Source organism: Echinops telfairi, unplaced genomic scaffold, assembly GCF_000313985.2.
Source record: "Echinops telfairi isolate 266 unplaced genomic scaffold, ASM31398v2 ScPeMD7_7356;HRSCAF=8355, whole genome shotgun sequence".
NCBI lineage: Eukaryota > Metazoa > Chordata > Mammalia > Afrosoricida > Tenrecidae > Echinops > Echinops telfairi.
This window is the reverse complement of record NW_022111256.1, coordinates 922,301-940,654: the sequence shown is the minus strand read 5'-3', so window position 1 is coordinate 940,654 and position 18,354 is coordinate 922,301. Positions and strand designations below refer to the sequence as shown.

The window sequence follows — 18,354 nt, the reverse complement described above, 5'->3', positions numbered from 1 at the left end:
TCATCTGAAATTTTTAACTGCTGCTTCTGTGGACATTGATCGTGGATCCGAGTGAAATGAAATCTTTGACGATGTTAAAAGTACAACCCCAAACTTCACTATTGCCACACGAGGCTTGATTTTTCTCTTTCATTCCTTTTTTAAAATTTAAATAGTTTAAAAAACAGAACTACTTTTCTTTTTCTTCTATTCTTTCAGCTCGGGATATCTGCCAAGCGGGTTCTTTCCTTTGGATCTTCCTGACTATAGGTTTTTACACGTTTCATGATAATAACTTGGCTTTGTCTTCTCGAGCTGTCCTTTGAAATCTTCTGTTCAGCTCTTTTACTTCATAATTTCTTCCATTTGTTTGAGCTATGTCCTGATCACTCATCTCCTTTAAATCGTGATTCACACATAGCTGGAAGGTTGAACTTTTTGACTTGGCTTCTTCCCCGTGTTATCAATCCCCGCCTTTTCTCAAAAATCACCTGACTTCCCCGAAAACTTTGTAACACACCCTCTGGCTGAAAAAGAGTGTTGGGCAATCCGTGAAATTCCTCATTTCTCCTGTAGCCTGGATAGCGGACTCCCAAGTCAAGGAAGAGGCTGCAGTTCTTGTTTCAAAAGCAGAGGGAGCTCCAATATCATGACTGAGTTGCTCTTTTCCTAAGTCCTGGTCTCCCAGCCCCCTCTTTGTGTAAGTCAGGGAATTTCAGACAAGCCCACTCGGTCGAGACTCATCTGCCCAGAACCAGAACAAGGAGGCCAGCGGAGGTGCTTGCAGAGGGATCGTCCACACCCGGGGGCTGCTCTCCGAGAGCATGACCACTGGCCCACTTATTCCCATCAGCTTCTGAAGGTAAAAAATAACCTCATTCAAAGAAAGAAATAAAAAGAGCCAGGGCTTTAATGGAGGAAAAAGAGAGGCAGAAAATCCTGGGTAGGAAGGTTTGGGGCAAAGATAGGCAGGTGAGGAGCCAAGAAAGTAAAAATAAAAATCAGGAAAAGTTGGGGTCAAGTTGTCAGGATAAAAGGATACAGGACAAAGAGAAGCTATTTCTCTTCGGTTGACCCCACTCACTTCCACATCACCCCACTGCCTACCTCTGTTTTCTGGGTTAAAAATACGTTGGGCAAGATTTTTCTAGGACTGGTGGGAAGATCTTCATTGCCTTTAGTAAAGAGGGAAAATCAAAACAAAACCAAAAAATCCCAACACACACACACACACACACACACACACACACACACACACACACACAAACCAAAACAAACCTGGACAATCCCGGTAGGGGATTGAGATAGTATCTTTTGCTTCCTTTTGTGCCTCTTGCCACTCAGCGGCTCCCCTTTTCTTTCCCCATGGAAATGTGTCTCACCGGAGGCAGGACTTCTGCTTTCATCCCCTTGGTCCCCAGGCCGGAGCCTTCCCCTGCGAAGGAAGCTGCTGCCTCCATCCGTTGCCACAAGAGCAGCCCAGAACCACATGCCACAGCACATGTGGCAAGGAGACTTTGTCTGAAGTGACATGGGGACTCATTCTCAAGAGAGAGGGTGATGGCTGGTGAGGCTGGGCAAAACCTCCTCGAACTCAGGGTAGAAAGGGGGACATTGCCTCGTGAGGGTAGGAAAGAGGCTGGCAGCGTGGAGGTGGAGAACACTGAGTCGAAAAGCAAGGACGTAGAAAGCTGAGAGAAAGCCCTCGTATCCTTGAAAAGCAGAGAGAGAGAGATTGGGAGAATGTCCAGAGAAGCAGGGGGAGAGGGTCAAGCTCTCATTGTAGTCCAAAGTGTAATGGAAGGAGGACCGGGGAAGGGGTGAGAGGATACGTGCCGCCCACGGTAGTTCATAGTGAGAGGGTTCTGCTGAACCGATGTGCTGTGACGGTGACACTGAACTACCGGGGATGACCCCTCACCACCAAAGCAGGTGCCTGTATTGATTAGACAAATACAGCCAGGCCTTCCCTGTCGTCTTTAGCTACAAAGTCCACAAGTGCAGAGAGCCAGGACCAAGGGACGTGCTGCTCATCGGGTTGGACAAATCACCAGCAATGTGGTAAGTGACCAGGGATCTACAGGCATGGCCATGGACGTCATTCTCTCCGTTTTCTTGAGACAACGTTTCAGACCCGAAGCCTAGACATTTGGCTTGACCTCGGCCTTTTGGCTTTATTCTTCTCCACGGTCCATTAGCTGCCCTGCTCCTCCCCCCTTCCATCTTCCTATGACACTGGTTCTCAACCCCTGGGTCTTGACCCCTCTGGGGGTCAAATGACCCTTTTATAGGGGTCGCCCAATTTATAACTAGCAAAACGACAGGGACGAAGTAGCAAGGAAAATAATGTTATGGTTGGGGGGTCACCACCACGTGAGGAACTGTATGAAAGGGTCGCAGCATTAGGAAGGTTGAGAACCATGGTTGTATGACAACACTAGAGTTTTATACCAGGTCACAAGTACGAGGGTCACCACCTCTATCTTTCTCTCTTTTTTTTTTTCAGGTTCATTGTGCTATTTCCCCTGTTGTCATGGGTTTATGCTGAGCCTACCATGTATGGGGAGATCCTGTCCCCGAACTATCCTCAGACATATCCCAATGAGCTAGAGAAATCCTGGGATATAGAAGTTCCCGAGGGGTACGGGATTCGCCTCTACTTCACCCATCTGGATCTAGAACTCTCAGAAAACTGTGCCTATGACTACGTGCAGGTACATGATGAGCATTTAAAGACTCGAGCTCGGAGGTTGTAATGAGAGGGGTGTAGGGCGGAGTGCCCAGGCCTACAGGGAGCTAGTGGAGTAGTCCACATGTTGGAAATGCTGCTCCCTCTCCATCTGTCTCTCCCTGACTTTCTGGGTTAGGTGCTGGGCCATGAACCGCAACTTTGGTGGTTCAACCCCCCCAGCTGCTCTGCGGGAGAAAGACAGGCCCGACTGCTCTTGTATCGACTTACAGTCTCAGAAACCCTCCGTAGGATTTGCTATGACTTGGAATGGGCAGTGGGTTTGGATTTTCTCCTTGTTTCCTTCTTAGGTCCTTTAATTCGTTTATTTTTCATTCTGGTAAATATGTATGGAACAGAATCTTTGCCATTGAACTATGTTTTACATGTGCGCTTCAGTAACCTTGATTTTGTCTGCCACGTTGTCCCACCATCACCACGATGGGTTCCTGCAATGTCCACCGCCCTTCACAAAAGCTTAGGCTCTCCTGTGTGTGTCTTTGACCGTTCTCTTAGATCACGTCAGCAGGCCACGTAGAAGGGATTCTTTGTGGGCAGAGGACCAGCAAGGATCCCGGCTCCCCCATCGTGGAAGAGTTCCAAGTCCCGTACAATAAACTCCAGGTGATCTTCAAATCAGATTTCTCCAATGAAGAGCATTTCACTGGATTTGCTGCCTACTATGTGGCCGTAGGTATGGGTCGCCATAGGTCTGGGTCGCCGTAGGTCTGGGTCGCCGTCTGTTTCTGCTTTCTTGTTCCAGCAACACGGTTAGAACACACAAAGAGCTGTGCCATGAATGCGGACGGTTCTTCCCGTGTGGATTTGGCATAAGTTCCTCCACAAATTATTTTTGTGAAATTCAAATATATGATATCTTAGTGGTGATGGTAATGGCATACCACATAATACATAGTAGTTAATTGAGATGATTAGATATTGGAGTTACGTTAGGAGTTTTACATACAGCACAATCTTCACCCTTCCAAATAGGTATGAGTGTCTCCATTTAAAGGTAGGGACAGTGAGGAGTAGAAAAATTAAATAATTTTCCAAGAACCACATGAATAATATATGTTATACACACCATTAAATATACAACATTGTAACCTTCAAATTCCATGTGTACCTACATCTATTTCCAGGCTATGATGTAGTTTGAACATTTCATAAAAACTAAGCTTTGTGTCTTAGTCTAGGTAGACTAGAGAAACAAATTCAGACACTCATATGTGTATAAGAAAGAACATTATATCAGAGAGTAAGTGTATTATAAGAAAACTTCCCAGCCAGTCCAGATCAAGTCCATAAGTCCAATATCAACTCATATGTCCAATACCAGACACACACAACCCATGCAATGATGTCAAATGCAGGAAGATCACAGGCCAGCGGGTGGAAAGTCTTGTGGATCCAGTGGTGTGGAAGTATCTCAGCGCCTGCATGGGTCTCCACGTGGCTCTTCCAGTTTCAGGGCTCTGGCCTCATCATCGTAGCTCCATGTGTCTTGTCAACAAGAATGTCTCACAGAGAGAGTGTGTATCCTACTTCCAGGGAGGAAGACAGGAGTTCCCAGAATCCTCAGGAGAAGGCCCTGCCCACCCAGAGGCATGATTGGCTATGACCTGATTGACAGGCTAGACCCCATCCCTTCATTCAAATTGACATGAGATTATGTAACTGCCACACTTTGTTTAGATTGGATGGGAGGACCAACAACAGACAAAGTAATAGATGTGCTAATTGTCTCTTCCTGCACAAGACATCCCCATCATGTTTAATCTGTAAGGTATTGTCTCTGGAGCTGGAATGCTCTGTATGTAAGAGAGTTCAAGGGTTCCTGGTGTTGGGAGCCCCCTTCTAGCTGTATAATGATAGAGCACAACTCGGGAGCCTTCTTCTATTAGAGCACTCTATTAAAATACCACCCTAAAGATAGTTCCTTAGGCTCGTTAAGCAACAAGCCTTTCACACTGCGTCTTACCCTCCTAGTTTGGGGGTTAAACTCATTCTTTCTTCTAGGTGTTTGTCCTTCACCTCAATTTTTTCTTTGCTCTTTTTAGACATAAACGAGTGCACAGACTTTACAGACGCCCCTTGCAGTCATTTTTGCAACAACTTTATTGGCGGTTACTACTGCTCTTGCCCCCCGGAATACTTCCTCCACGATGACATGAGAAGCTGTGGAGGTGAGCCTGGCTTCCGGAATGACGCCCTTCCCTGGGTTTGGAATGGCTGGAGGCCTGGTGAAGGCTCAAGCTCCATCTTTCCATTTCAGTTAGAGCCTTGCCTGGGCATCTTAAATACATAAGTGATATAGCTAGATAGTGATACCTTTATATAAACGTATGCCTATACGTAAATGTATGCCCATCTTATGTATCTAAGCGATACGTTAGCGGAGGGGAAGCCACAAGAGGAGGTAAAAAAACAAGAGTACAGGGTCAAGTTTGTTAAACGGAGAAGATAGACACTTGGGACTTTCCTAACCTTGAACGATTCTGCCATCGGCAAAGTGATAGAGACCCAAGAGGCATTCGATGGTCTCTACTCCCGAGTATTACATGCGGCCTCTGACAGGTCTGGATTTCAGGCTAGTGTGAGGGGAGGACCATCCGTTCCGGGGAAAGGGATTGCGGGGAAGCCCTCTGCTTGATCTCACCGTGGATCCCCCTTTCTTCATTTCTCCTTTAGTCAATTGCAGTGGGGATGTGTTCACCACACTGATGGGAGAGATTGCCAGTCCCAATTATCCCAATCCATACCCAGAGAACTCAAGGTGTGAATACCAGATCTTACTGGAGGAAGGCTACCAAGTGGTGGTAACTCTGCGGCGGGAAGATTTTGATGTGGAATCTATGGATTCGGAGGGGAACTGCCCGGACAGTTTAAGTGTGCGTGATGGTTGGTTACATTTCCCCCTGACTTGAGCAAAGAAGTCTCTCCTGATGACGAGACGATCTTTCTTTCTGCCTCGTATTTTCTTTTTGCCTCCACGATTATAGGTTACTTTTACTCTCTCACGTTAAAAAAACACTTCCTTCTTTTCATTCTTTCTCTTCTGAGTGTGGCACTTTGTTTCCTTTTAGTTTGTTGCAAGAGATCAGCAATTCGGCCCTTACTGTGGGAACGGGTTCCCTGGGCCATTAAGTATTGAAACCAGGACGAATGTTCTTGACGTCATCTTCCAAACTGACCAAGAAGTGCAGAGAAAGGGCTGGAAACTTCGTTACCATGGAGATCGTGAGTAGCCTAGAAGTTATCCTTTTCCGGGTGGTACCAATGTCCCCGAGCAACCTAGAATCAAAACTGCTGTCTGAATGGGAATGCCAAGCGGTTTCACGACTGCTCACACTTGCTACTGCTTAGAAAGATCTAAATGCATCAACACGTGCTATAACCCGAGTAACCCTTCAGCCCCGAGAGTGTGGGCAATTTGGGGTGGTGTGGTAATACCGGATTGTTTTATATATCTACCATATTGGAGCCAAGGTAGCGGGATTGAGACTAATGGAAAGATTTTAGAAAGTATGACAGTGTTATCAATGGATTGGAGAGTTTCCAGCTACCAAGTCATTTGTTTATTTTTCTGTTTTGAATTGTGTCCTCTCTAAGCAATCCCATGCCCGAAAGAAATCCTTGCTAATTCTGTGTGGGAGCCTGCGAAGGCAAAATACGTGTTTAAAGATGTGGTGAAGATAAGCTGCCTGGATGGGTTTGAAGTGGTGCAGGTAAAGCATTCTTCAGGCTTCTCCTCCATCCCTGTGGAGTTGTCCATTGGTTTACGTGATGTCCTGGTTCAAGTCAGCTGTCATACGTTTCCACAAGCAGAGCGGTTCCAGATCATAAGTCTTTCCTTGTGAATCACGGAGCTCTCTGGTTGGCGTGACAGCCTCTTTTTGTCAAGATGCTAAGGTGACATTGTCATGAAACCCTAGGTCGCGGATGCTTTGGGCCATTCTGGCTTCAAACGTCTTGTGGTAAAGACTCCTCTGAGGTCCAGGACCAGAGATAGAGTCCATTTTTGGTGCTTATTTCTCTTGTCTCTCGTGCTCAGTTAATGCCTGTTATTCTCCAGGGAAATATTGGCTCAACCTCCTTCTATTCTACTTGTCAAAGCAATGGAAAGTGGAGTCATTCCAAACTGAAATGTCAACGTAAGTATCTCTTCAAATGAGGACACCCCTTCTTTCAAAGGAACCGAAAGGCTGGCACATCAATATTCAAAGGCAATATTTTCTCTTAGGTTTTTGAGAGAAAGGTTTGGATTTTTTTTTTTAAGGAATGCAGTCATTGAGGCTTCTCTAGTCCCAGTTCTGATCTGGTTGCAGGCTAGCCAGACCGCTAAGTTTATTGCAAAGAGAAGACGTGAGACTGACAGAGTTAATTGCCCCATGTGGGTGCCTTCCTGCCTCCTATTGGGGACTTCATCAACCACTGAGGACCAGGCTCCTCCTTGTAGCCTGGAAGGGGTCATCTGAACTGGCAGGACTCAGAGAACTGAGGAGTTGAGTGGGGCCAGCTGGTCGGGCCACACAGAGGAAGGGGTGAGGGAGCTTCATTCCCATGCGTGTTTATGGATGAGTTTATGTGGGGTGAGGAAGGCGTGCAGAACATGGCTGGGAGGGTAGAATTGGGTCTAGGACTCTTTCCGGGAGGGTTGTCTTGACCGTCAGTCTCCTGCCTGTTTCTTGTAGCTGTGGACTGTGGTGTTCCTGAAGCCATTCAGCACGGGAAAGCCGAAGATCCAGGAGCCACTCTATTTGGTTCTGTCACGCGCTATACTTGTGAGCAGCCATATTACACCATGGACAACGACGGAAGTGGTAGGTTACTCTTACTAGAGGAAAGCAAGAGAGGAAAGGAGCGAGGAGACTACAGGGTGAATAACATGAGCGGAGAGGAGCGAGGAGGCTACAGGGTGAATAACATGATCTTTCTGGGTCGGAGAGAGTTCATAGAGAAATAGAGATGAGACATATCTGTCCATACTTTTGGCTTAGGCTAAAGATAATAGTTTTCTTATGGGGCAGAGTAAGGTCTTTGAGACCAGCCATTATAGAGGCCACTTAGCTTCACCTCACAGCTCGGACAGGAATTACCCCTACAATATCCATGTCCTGTAGCCATCCAGCTTCTGAAAAATCATTTAAATGTAAAAGCCATCGGAGTCATGCTTTTTCAGTCTCAGGTGACCCTGCTATGAAGACGTGCTTTCCCAATGTGGATGCCCGAGGGCTGGATGAGGCTCGCTCTATCCTACTCCATTGTTCGTGCCTTTCCTTTATTTTATTTTCCTGCTCGTAGCATGTTCTCCATTTGTACTGGATGTCCTTCCTCCTGCTTCTGAGCCCTTTCCTGACAGATTAGAATCCAGAGGGATAGCTACATTTTAATTTGAGGTATTCTCTTTTTAAAAAGAGTTTTATTGGCACCTAATCCACCTAGCATACAATTCAAGCATATTAAGAAGAGTTGTACCACCATCATCACCATCAATTGTAGAAATTTCCTTCTTCCTGGTACTCACTGTTATCAGCACCTCATTTCCTCTCACCCTCCAAGAAACCATTAATCGTCTCTCTATGGATTCACCTATCCTGGATTTCATATACTGAAAAACATACAAACACAAAACCAAAAAAAGTTAACAACAATAACAACGACGTAGAGAAAAACCTTAATTGAAAAGAAAACAGAAAATGTTAAAAAACTAAAACAACTTTAAAATGGGTCAAAAGGGAGATCAGATGGCAGGGTGCTGGATGTTAACCTATAGCCATGTCTGCCATCATCCGTTTCCCAATGCACTCCGCATGACAGCAAGGCTGCTGGTTTGAGACGTTCTTAGGGTTCTTTTCTGGCTGATTTGATGATTCCTTCTTGCATCCCCAAGGAGCGCAGGCTCTGAAAGAAGGGATGGCATGGAAGAGGAAGGATGCAAGGGTGAGTGTGTCCTGAGTCTTTTGTGTTACTGCAGGGGAGTACCGCTGTTCCAGCAACGGGAGCTGGGTGAATGATGTGCTGGGCGTGACGCTGCCGAAATGTGTTCCAGGTGAGCAGGGCTCAGGGCTGTGTACAAACCATAGGCACAGGTGCCGGTGAGTGGGGGCATCACCTTCTGAAAGCCACTGTAGTCTTCACGGGGAAGGAGTTAACAGCCCTGCACCTGTCAGAGTCCAGTAGAAAGACGTGGAGACACACTGGGAGGTGGAAGTGGGCCTACCAAGGTCTCGAGGAATCCCCTCCATCACCCTGGGTCAGGCCGATTGAAAGGAAAGAGACAAGCAAGCCGAGGATAGTTGGCGTCAGAGTCAGGGACAACGGGGCTGGTGATGTAGAGACAGTAAGGGGATGGAGATTTACCAAAACCATGGAGTGAGGAGTCGACGCTCAGAAACAAAACTAGCTGAATAGCTTCGTGGTTACATTCAAATCGACATGGTAACAAGATGCAGAGGGGTAAAGCAAATGAGAGGTTGCAGGCAGATCAGAGACCAACAGAAGGCAAAGCCCCGAGGAAAGATTCTGGTGGTAGCCACAGGGCTATTGAGAGCCAGGGACTGCTTCAGTTGTTGTGTTCACCATCTCCTTCAAGTCCGTGACAGCCCTGTGAGGTAAGTGTTACCAGTTGCAGGGTAGAGATGAGGGAATGAGAGCAAGAACTCCGAGTTAGTCGGGGCCAGGATCAGGCTTCGAACCGAGGTCTCTCCGAGTCCATCGCCCATCTGTTCAGTGCTTTGTCTGTTCAGGCTGACTCGTGTGGGATTTAGGTAAGGCAACTCCACCTGAAGTCCAATTCCATTTCAGCTGCACTTGATAGTGGCAAAAGGATTGTCCTGGGCACCCCGTCAGGGGGGAGTAGAGGCCAAGGGCAAAGAAGGGCCTCTCCTTGACCTTCTTCTGTAGGCTGACCTATGGGTTAGAACTACAAATAGGTGATGAGGCTTGATGTGGGCATCCGAAAGAGGTAAAATGCTTTTCTCTTGCACCGGTGTGAGGAAACAGCCGCCAGGGACTGTCTTCTGAGCACTGGCTCCCTTGAGGATCGAATGTGCCCTAAAGGGACCCACTCAAGCTGTCAACAGTGTCAGGCACTCGCTTATTTGGATGCATCGGTTTAACTAGCCTCCCGTCAGAGCCTGCCTGTGGCCGAAGAGGGATGTTGGGTTCGTAACTAGAGTCGAGATGAGTCAGGTACTGAGATGGGCTAATGAAGTGCACGGTGGGCTATCTCCTACAAGTGAACTTCGCTGCCGCTGCAGGGAAAAAGTCTCTGCATGAGTGACGGTCTGCAGGAGACCAGCATCGATTGCTTGCTCTTCCCTCGTCTTGTTTTTGTTCCTCCTTAGTCTGCGGAGTGCCCACTAAGACCTTTGCAGGAAAACAGAGGATCTTTGGAGGAGTCCGTGCAGAGATTCAAAATTTCCCCTGGCAAGTTTTCTTCGCGAGTCCACGGGCTGGTGGGGCTCTCATTGATGAGTACTGGGTGCTGACAGCGGCCCATGTTGTGGAGGAAAATCAGGACCCCAAAATGTATGTTGGTTCCACCTCAGTGCGCACCGCACATCTGGAAGATGCCCAGATGCTCACTGCGGAGCAAGTGATTATTCATCCTGGTTGGGAATTCCTGGATGTACCAGAAGCCCGGAAGAATTATGACCATGACATTGCCCTCGTGAGACTGAAAGACCCAGTGAAAATGGGACCCACTGTGTCCCCCATCTGCCTGCCAGGCACAACCCCAGAATATAGCCCCACAGTGGGAGATTTGGGGCTAATCTCAGGTTGGGGCAGAACAGAGACAAAAGACCATGTTGCCTACATCCATGGGGCAAAGTTACCCATCGCTCCTTTACACAATTGCAAGGGGATGCGGGTGGAAGATATGCGGACCTATGTTTTCACTGATAACATGATCTGTGCTGGGGGTGAGAAGGGCGTTGATAGCTGTAAAGGGGACAGTGGGGGGGCCTTTGTTATACAAGACCCCAATGAAGGGACCCCCAAATTTTATGTAGCTGGCCTGGTGTCCTGGGGCCCCAAGCAGTGTGGGGTTTATGGGCTCTACACCAAAGTGAAGAACTATCTTGGTTGGATAAAGAAGACTATGCAGGAAAACAGTACCCCCAGTGCAGATTAATCCGGACCTTCACGGCCAGCCTTTTCAAGGGGCAACACGGGTCTCCCGGATTGGTATGACCAATCCATTGCTTTTCGTTCCTCCTGATATTCTTACTTACTACTACTGTGACCGAGAGAAGCCATAGGAGTATGATTTAACTAGAACTTGTCAGGACACCTGAAGGGAGAACTTGATCATGCATTGGCCGGGTCGTTCAGTTGTGCTCTGAATCTGGGGTGTCCCGCCCCCTCCCCCCCCACCGGCCCTCAGTGCCTGCTATAGATAATAACAACACTGGGAGGGCACTCCTATTTTGCATTTTTAGTAGGGAGTTCCCTCTCCTGATGACTCTGAAATGTTACTGTTGGAGCATCCTTGGTGGCTTCTCTTTCGTATCTCTGCAATCCTGTTTATCATTCTGAGTTGCAATAAAGCATGCTTATAGTTCTGGCTGACTAGCTTTCTTCCACACGCGGAACTTGGAACAAGAAAAAGGGAATGGAGTAAGGAGCTACTGTGTCAGGAAGAGTCGGGTGTTTGGTAATGAATATTTCATTGTATAAAAAACGAGTTCGTCTTGTTTTCTTTGTCTCTCAATTGAAATGTACCGAAGGGGTGTTCGTATCTCTGGTATTGTGCATGAGCACGAACCTCCCCACACCAGGCCCCGTAGTCTCTCAGCTTTCCTTGGATCACAGAGGCTGGCGCGCTTCAATTACGTGGACTTAGTTGACGCCTCCCTTAGATGGCTGCTTGTTTGAAGACAAGCCTTTAAGACTCCAGACGCTATTCTGCCTGATAGCCGGGCACCATCTGGTTTCTTTGCCACACTTTGCTATAACTCTCATATCTTCAGTGATTTCTTCATGAAGATGAGAGTATCTTTGAATCCCTTTACTCGGTAGAAGGTGAGACTTAAGACAGCATCCTTTGTTTTCCTTAGATGGGGTTACTGAAACCACCATACATTTCTCACACACATCACATCACCTGGAAAGCCATACCTCTGCTTCCTGACTAAGCTTTGATAGAAGCAAGAAGACTTGTGCCTTTTGGACATTTAAAAAAATTAATCATTTTAGTGGGGGGGCGCTTACAAATCTTATGACAATCCATCATTCAATTGTATTAAGTACACTTGTACATATGCTGCCATCAACATTTTCCTTCTATGTTAAAATTTTTTATTTTTAAAATCATGGAATTTCATTTTCTTTCTGCTTGAACCTTTGGTATTAGCAATCCTTTTTCTCTCTCCCTTTCCCACCCTCCCACCCTCCCACCCTCGTGAATCCTTGATTAATGATATATTATTGTTGTCATTTCGTGTCTTAGACTGTCTGTTGTCTCCCTTTACCCACATTTCTGTTATTCACTCCCCTGGGAGTGGGCTAAATATCAACCTTGTGATAGGTTCCCCCTTTCTCCCCCCCCCCATTCCTCCCCCTCATAATATCGATACTCCCACTGCTGTTCTAGAGGGGTTTATCTGTCTTGAATTTCATTTGTCAAGAGCTCTTATCTGTACCAATGTGTGTACTCTGGTCTAGCCAGATTTGTAAGGTAGAACTGGGTCATGGTAGGAGGGTGGGGAAAGGATTCAGGAACTAGAGGAATGATGTATGTTTTTTGGGTGCTATACTGCACCCTGGTTGAGTTGTCCCTTTCTTTAACCCTTTTCTGGGGGGATGTACATTTTCTACAGATGGGCTTTGGGTCTCCACTCCAACCCACTGTCATTCACATTGATATAATTGTTTGTTTGGGATCTTTTGATCCCTGATCCCTGATCCTGTTGACCAACACCTCATGATCACACAGGCTGGTGTGCTTCCTCCATGTGGACTTAGTTTTGGACATTTTTGGCTTCTGGCTCTGCACCCTGCATTTGGCTCACCTCTGCCTGACCTATGATTTGCGACTGACTAGCACCCCCTGCCATGTGAGAGGTTTCCTCAAAGTTTTGTGAGTTTCTGTGGGACATTGCAGTGAGTCCCAGAACCCAAGAACACGAGGGAATATATTCAAAGGAGGTGTAGGGGAAAATAGGACAGAAGAGCATGTTGGAAGAGTTTGAGGCATCTTTAATCTCCAACTCCTTAGGACTGGGTTGGTATTCTTTTAAAAAGAAATTCTTACCACAGTATTGCTTTCTTGATTTCCTTTTCAGAACTATCTTCTTTTGTATACAGGAATCTGATTGATTTTTGTATATTGATCTTGTACCTTGGCATGTTGCTTTCAATTTCCAACAATTTTTGTTGTTGTTGAATCTTTGGGATTTCTATGTATAAACCTATATAGTCTGAAAATAGAATTTAACTTCTTCTTTGCCCAATTCTGGATGCTTTAATTTGTATTTGTTGTCTCATCCCTGGCTAAGATTTCCAGAACAACATTGTATGAAAGTGGTGATAGAAGACATCCTTATTTGGTTCCAGTGTGGAAGGGGAATGCTTTAAGTTTCCACCATTGAGTGAGATGTTGGCCTTTGGTTTTGTAGCTACGGCCTTTATTATGGTGAGGAATTTCCCTTCTATTTCTATTTTGCTGAGAATTTTTATCAGGAATGAGTGTTAGATTTGGTAAAATGCCCTTTCTGCATCAATTAATATGATCATGTAGTTGTTGTTTTTTCCCCCCTTTTATTTGTATGGTGGATTACCTGGATTTCCCCCCCCCCCCAATGTTTGTTTGTTTTTTCTTGTTGAGGTGTTGTTTTCTATACATTTTAGAGATTAGTCCCTTGTTCTATGTATCATTGCCCCTACCCCAAATTCCCATTTGTGGGTCCCCTTTTCACTCTTTTGGTGAAAGTTTTACATCCACATAAGTGTTTAATTTTTAGGAAGTCTCAATCATCGACTTTGTTTTCCGCTGCTTGTGTGGTTTTCATGATGTTTGATAGTGTATTTATGTCATATTAGGGCCTCTAAGTTTGTCCCTATTTTTCATTGATGATTCTTATAGTTCTAGGTTTTACATTTAGGACTTTGATCCATCTTGAGTTTGTTTTTGTATATGGTGTGAGATACTGTTACCCCAAATATTGGGTCAGTGTCTAGGAGTAATGAGCTTAATTAATAGCTACTTCAAGTGGAACAGAGAAAGAAGAAACTGGTTTATTAAGAGTCTAGCCAATAGAGTATATTTTTAAAAGCCTTAATAAAATTTTATTTATTTATTAACATGTTTATTTATTTTTAACTAGGAGTTAATACATATATCATATCATTCCATAGTTCAATCACATCAAGCAGTAGTGTCCAATTGCTACCAATTGCAAACATTCTTTTCCTTCCTCAACTCCCTTTTACCACCCCCACACCCCCACCACTGTACTCGCGTGGTAGTTACATAATTTCATGTCAACTTGATAAATAGAGCGAAGGGGTGGAGTTTAGCTTGTCAATCAGGTCACAGCCTGATGATGCCTCTTTGTGGGCATGACCTTCTCATGAGGAGGGTCCTGGGAACTTCCTCTTTCTGTTTTCACCTTCCTGTTGACAAGCCACATGGAGCCACGCTGAGACCTACGAACCCCCGGAGATGCTTCCACCACCACTGGAGCCACAAAACTTTGTATCCACTGGCCTGTGATCTTCCTGCATTTTACATCATTGCATGTGCTGCGTGTGTTTGAAGAGAGACTTATGGACTAGTATTGGACTTATGGACTTGATCTGGACTGGTCTGGGATGTTTTCTTAATATACAAGTACTCTTTTATATAAGCTCTTTCTTATACATATATGAATGTCTCTGGATTTGTTTCTCCAGTCAACCCAGACTAACTCTCCACTGCCCCCTAAGAAACCATATTCTACTTGCTGTTCCCATAGTTCCATCAATCCTAGTTTTCATGTACCCCAAACCAGAATACAGCACATCACACAGCTTCACGAGGGTGACCCCAATGACATAACACATCCGAGATAAACTCTAATATGAAGAAACAAAATCCCACCAAACAAAAATTACAGAAAATGTTGGTTCATGTCCAGCATGGAGCACAGTGTGTGTGTGTGTGTGTGTGTGTGTGTGTGTGTGTGTGTGAACTGACATGATTTTAACTGTTCAAGTCAGGTTTATCCCTTTGAGCTTCTATACTCCTCTCCAGTGCACTCTGTTCAGTAGCCCCTTTCCTCACATCCCTCAGTTACAGACGGAGGGAGTTCACGGGAGGTTTACTTCCTATGTAGTTCCCACAAATGTATCCTGGGCTCCCACTTCACTCCATAGCCTGCAAACCAGATGCTCACAATTAGGCTCTGATACTCATCCCTTCTTCGGCTTCGGCTCATGTGATTTACAATCCATCATTGACGGATAATGGTGGGCTTCTTCCACATGAATTTAGTTGATATCTCACTTAGATTATCCAACAGAGTATTGATAGCAACAAAAGCTGTTTACTGATGTTTGGATAATCCCAATTTCCCAATGATATCTTTATGGATTTCTTCTAACAATATTAATTTCTTCTTTTTATTATTTTTCTAACAATATTAATCACTTATTACATGCAAAACAAACAAGCAACCCCCCCTCAAAAAAACACACCCTAAACTCACTGCCATCAAGTCAATTCCAACTCACATGACCCTATAGGACTGGGTCGAACTGCCCCTGTGCGTTTCAGAGAGCACAACTCTTCATGGGACTAGAGAGTGTCGTCTTACTTCCTGCAAATGGGCTAAAAAGAATCTTTAAAAAAATTTAATCATTTTATTGGGGGCTCTTACAGATATTACAATAATACATAAATCAATTATACCAAGCAAATTTTACATATGTTGCCATTGTCATTTTCAAAATGTTAAAATGATCTTAAAATACACGACAGGCTACAAAAAACACAAGTTAATGTAAGACATAATAAGTACATACAATACTTTTATAATTTATTATCTTGACCTCTTTTTTTCCAATTTTATACAAGGATTGAGAAGGGGTCAATTAGACTCAAGTAGGATTCAAATAGTAATTAACATGAATTCTTGTTTGAACCCTTGGAAATATCAAAACATATCGTGATAAATGTACAGCAACATTGATTATACTTAAACATGGCTGATGCAACGGCTTCCATCTTGCTCATGAGTCTTGTTCACAGCCTGTTTCTTTCTGCAGATGGATATCCAGTTTGGCCAACACCATCATTAAAGAGACTGTCCTGTTTTTATTTAAGATATTTCCATTTAAGATCAGCTGTTGACACTCAAAAAAATTCAAACTCACTGCCCCTGAATTGGATCTGGCTCATAGGGGCTGTCGTAGTTACATAATCTGGTGTCAATCTGAGAGGATTATGAGTGAAGGGGTGCAGTCTGGCCTGTCCATCAAGGTATAACCAATGATGCCTCTGGGTGGACATGGCCTTCTCCTGAGGATTTTGGGAAGTCCTGTATTACCTCTTTGGAGGCGGGAGACACTTCTCTCTCACCTCACTCCCTTGGAGACAGTCTACTGACAAGACACATGGCACTACACTGATGGACCCCATGTCCTGGGAACTGGAGAAGCCACATGGAGACCCCTGCCAGTGCTGAGATGCTTACAATGCCACTGGATCCAAAGACTTTCTACCCACTGGCTTGTGATCATCCTGCATCATTGCATGTATTTCATGAGTCTGAAGAGGACTTTATAGATTGATATCGAACATGTGGGCTAATATTGGGCTTATGAGTTTGGACTGGACTGGGTTGGGATGCTTTCTTAATGTATAAGTACGCTTTATATAAAAACTCTCTATTATACACATATGAGTTTCTATGGATTTGTTTCTCTAGTCTACCCAGACTAACACAGTGGCCCTATGGGACAGAGTAGAGCTACCCCTGTAGGTTTCCGGGGGTGTAACTCTTCACAGGAGTGGAAAGCCTTGTCTTTCTCCTGTGGAGTGGGTGTGACCTCGTCTTAATTTGATGACATCTGCAGAAACACCATTTCCAAATAGGTCACATTCAAAGACTCTGGAAGTTTGGACTTAAGAGAGATGCTTCTCTCTCTTTAAAACTTCTGTTAGGAATTGGTTAAAGGTTTACAGCGGAGGAGAGTTTCGTGTCATTGATTGCAATCCCCACAATGTAGCCTTATGGTTCTCTCTGCCCTGTGTTTCCTGTTTCTGTTCCCAGTCCTTCCTAACAATGCCCAACGCTGTCCTGGAGTAAATGCTGCCCCTGTGGCTTCCAATGGCTGATGATTCTAGCCTCCCTAGTGTTCTTGTCCCCCTGTAAGACCTCATATTATTTAAGAAGACCCTCAGTGGGATGGAGGGACCCAGTGGCTGCAACAATGGGCGCAAACGGAACAACTCGAGAATGATGTGGGACTAGGCAGTGTCTCATTCTATTGTTGCTGTGAGCTGGGACCAACTTGATGACGCCGAAGAACAGCAGCAAATGATCTGGCTGAAAATGGAGCCGCTGGGGTGAGCTCATTTCCAGATCTGAAGGGTGATGAGGAGTGGTCGTCTCAGGGATTTTATCAGTCTCTAGCTGACCAGGAAATCTGGGTTTTTTGGGTGTGTTTAGTTTTAGTCTTTTGTTGTTTTTATTTTAAAGTAATGTTGAGTTCTGTTTCAGCTTTTTCTCTCATTTTATCCAGATCTTCCTAATACGATTTTTTCCCAGAGCGGTTTATAGTGAGAGCCAGGGTTTCAGGGCTGCGGAGACTGGCGTTCACTTGGCCATTGCACGGATCGCTTCCACAGGGCTTCGATGGTCTTTGCTCTTTCTTCCAGCTGTGAAAAAACAATAGCCACACCGTAGACGACCACTCACTAGCTGTTACGACCTCAGTCGCTATTCCCCAAAGCAGGATGTAGAACATGATGGTTGTGAACTAGCTTATGATGTGATAGCTAGGTTTTGTGTCAACTTGACTGGGTCAGGATTCACAGGAGTTTGACAGTGAAGGCCTAGAAATCCCTTTTAATGTGACCTAACACAATGTCACCGTTTCCATGGGGATCTGCTGGGAGGAGCGAAGCAGTTGTAGGAAGTTTAGGGTAGAGTGCAACCCCTTACTCAGGTCACAAGCCTGATGCAATTGAAAGGTTTCCCATGGGCAGTGGCCTCCTTGCTAAATAAAAAGATATTGGCGGAAAGCTTGCTTGTTTTTTGCTGTGTCGGGATCCTGTATCTGGCTTATTGACCTCTGGTTCTTTGGACTTGAACCAACGTCCTGCCATATTGCCTGCTAGTCCAGAGAGCCATCTGACCTGCTGACTTTGAATTCACCTGCCTCTGCAGCCTGTGATGTCCCTGCCACTCATGGGTTTATCAGCCCCTAAAGCTGTGTGAGCCTGGAGAAGCATCCAGTGTATTAGCTAGTCCACAGGCTTGAAACCAGAGGGGACTTGCACTATTCTAGAAATGTATGAGCCATCTTCATGACATCAATCAATCAATCAATCAATCAATCAATCATCTATCTCTATATCTATCTATCATCTATCTGTCTATCATCTATCTGTCTATCTATCTATCTATCATCTATCTATCTATCATCTATCT

General features: G+C 45.2%; 1 protein-coding gene across 1 annotated transcript; it reads left to right on the top strand.

The window, feature by feature from the left end:
• The first annotated feature begins 728 nt into the window (after positions 1–728).
• On the top strand, positions 729–11,280 carry C1S (complement C1s). Its single transcript, XM_013006022.3, has 12 exons — positions 729–841; positions 1,963–2,040; positions 2,486–2,693; positions 3,224–3,401; positions 4,771–4,896; positions 5,402–5,601; positions 5,797–5,950; positions 6,323–6,438; positions 6,786–6,864; positions 7,405–7,533; positions 8,688–8,762; positions 10,060–11,280. Exons 2-12 carry the CDS (start codon positions 2,036–2,038, stop codon positions 10,848–10,850), a joined length of 2,061 nt encoding a protein of 686 aa, XP_012861476.2. The 5' UTR covers positions 729–841; positions 1,963–2,035; the 3' UTR covers positions 10,851–11,280.
• The last annotated feature ends 7,074 nt before the right edge of the window (positions 11,281–18,354 follow it).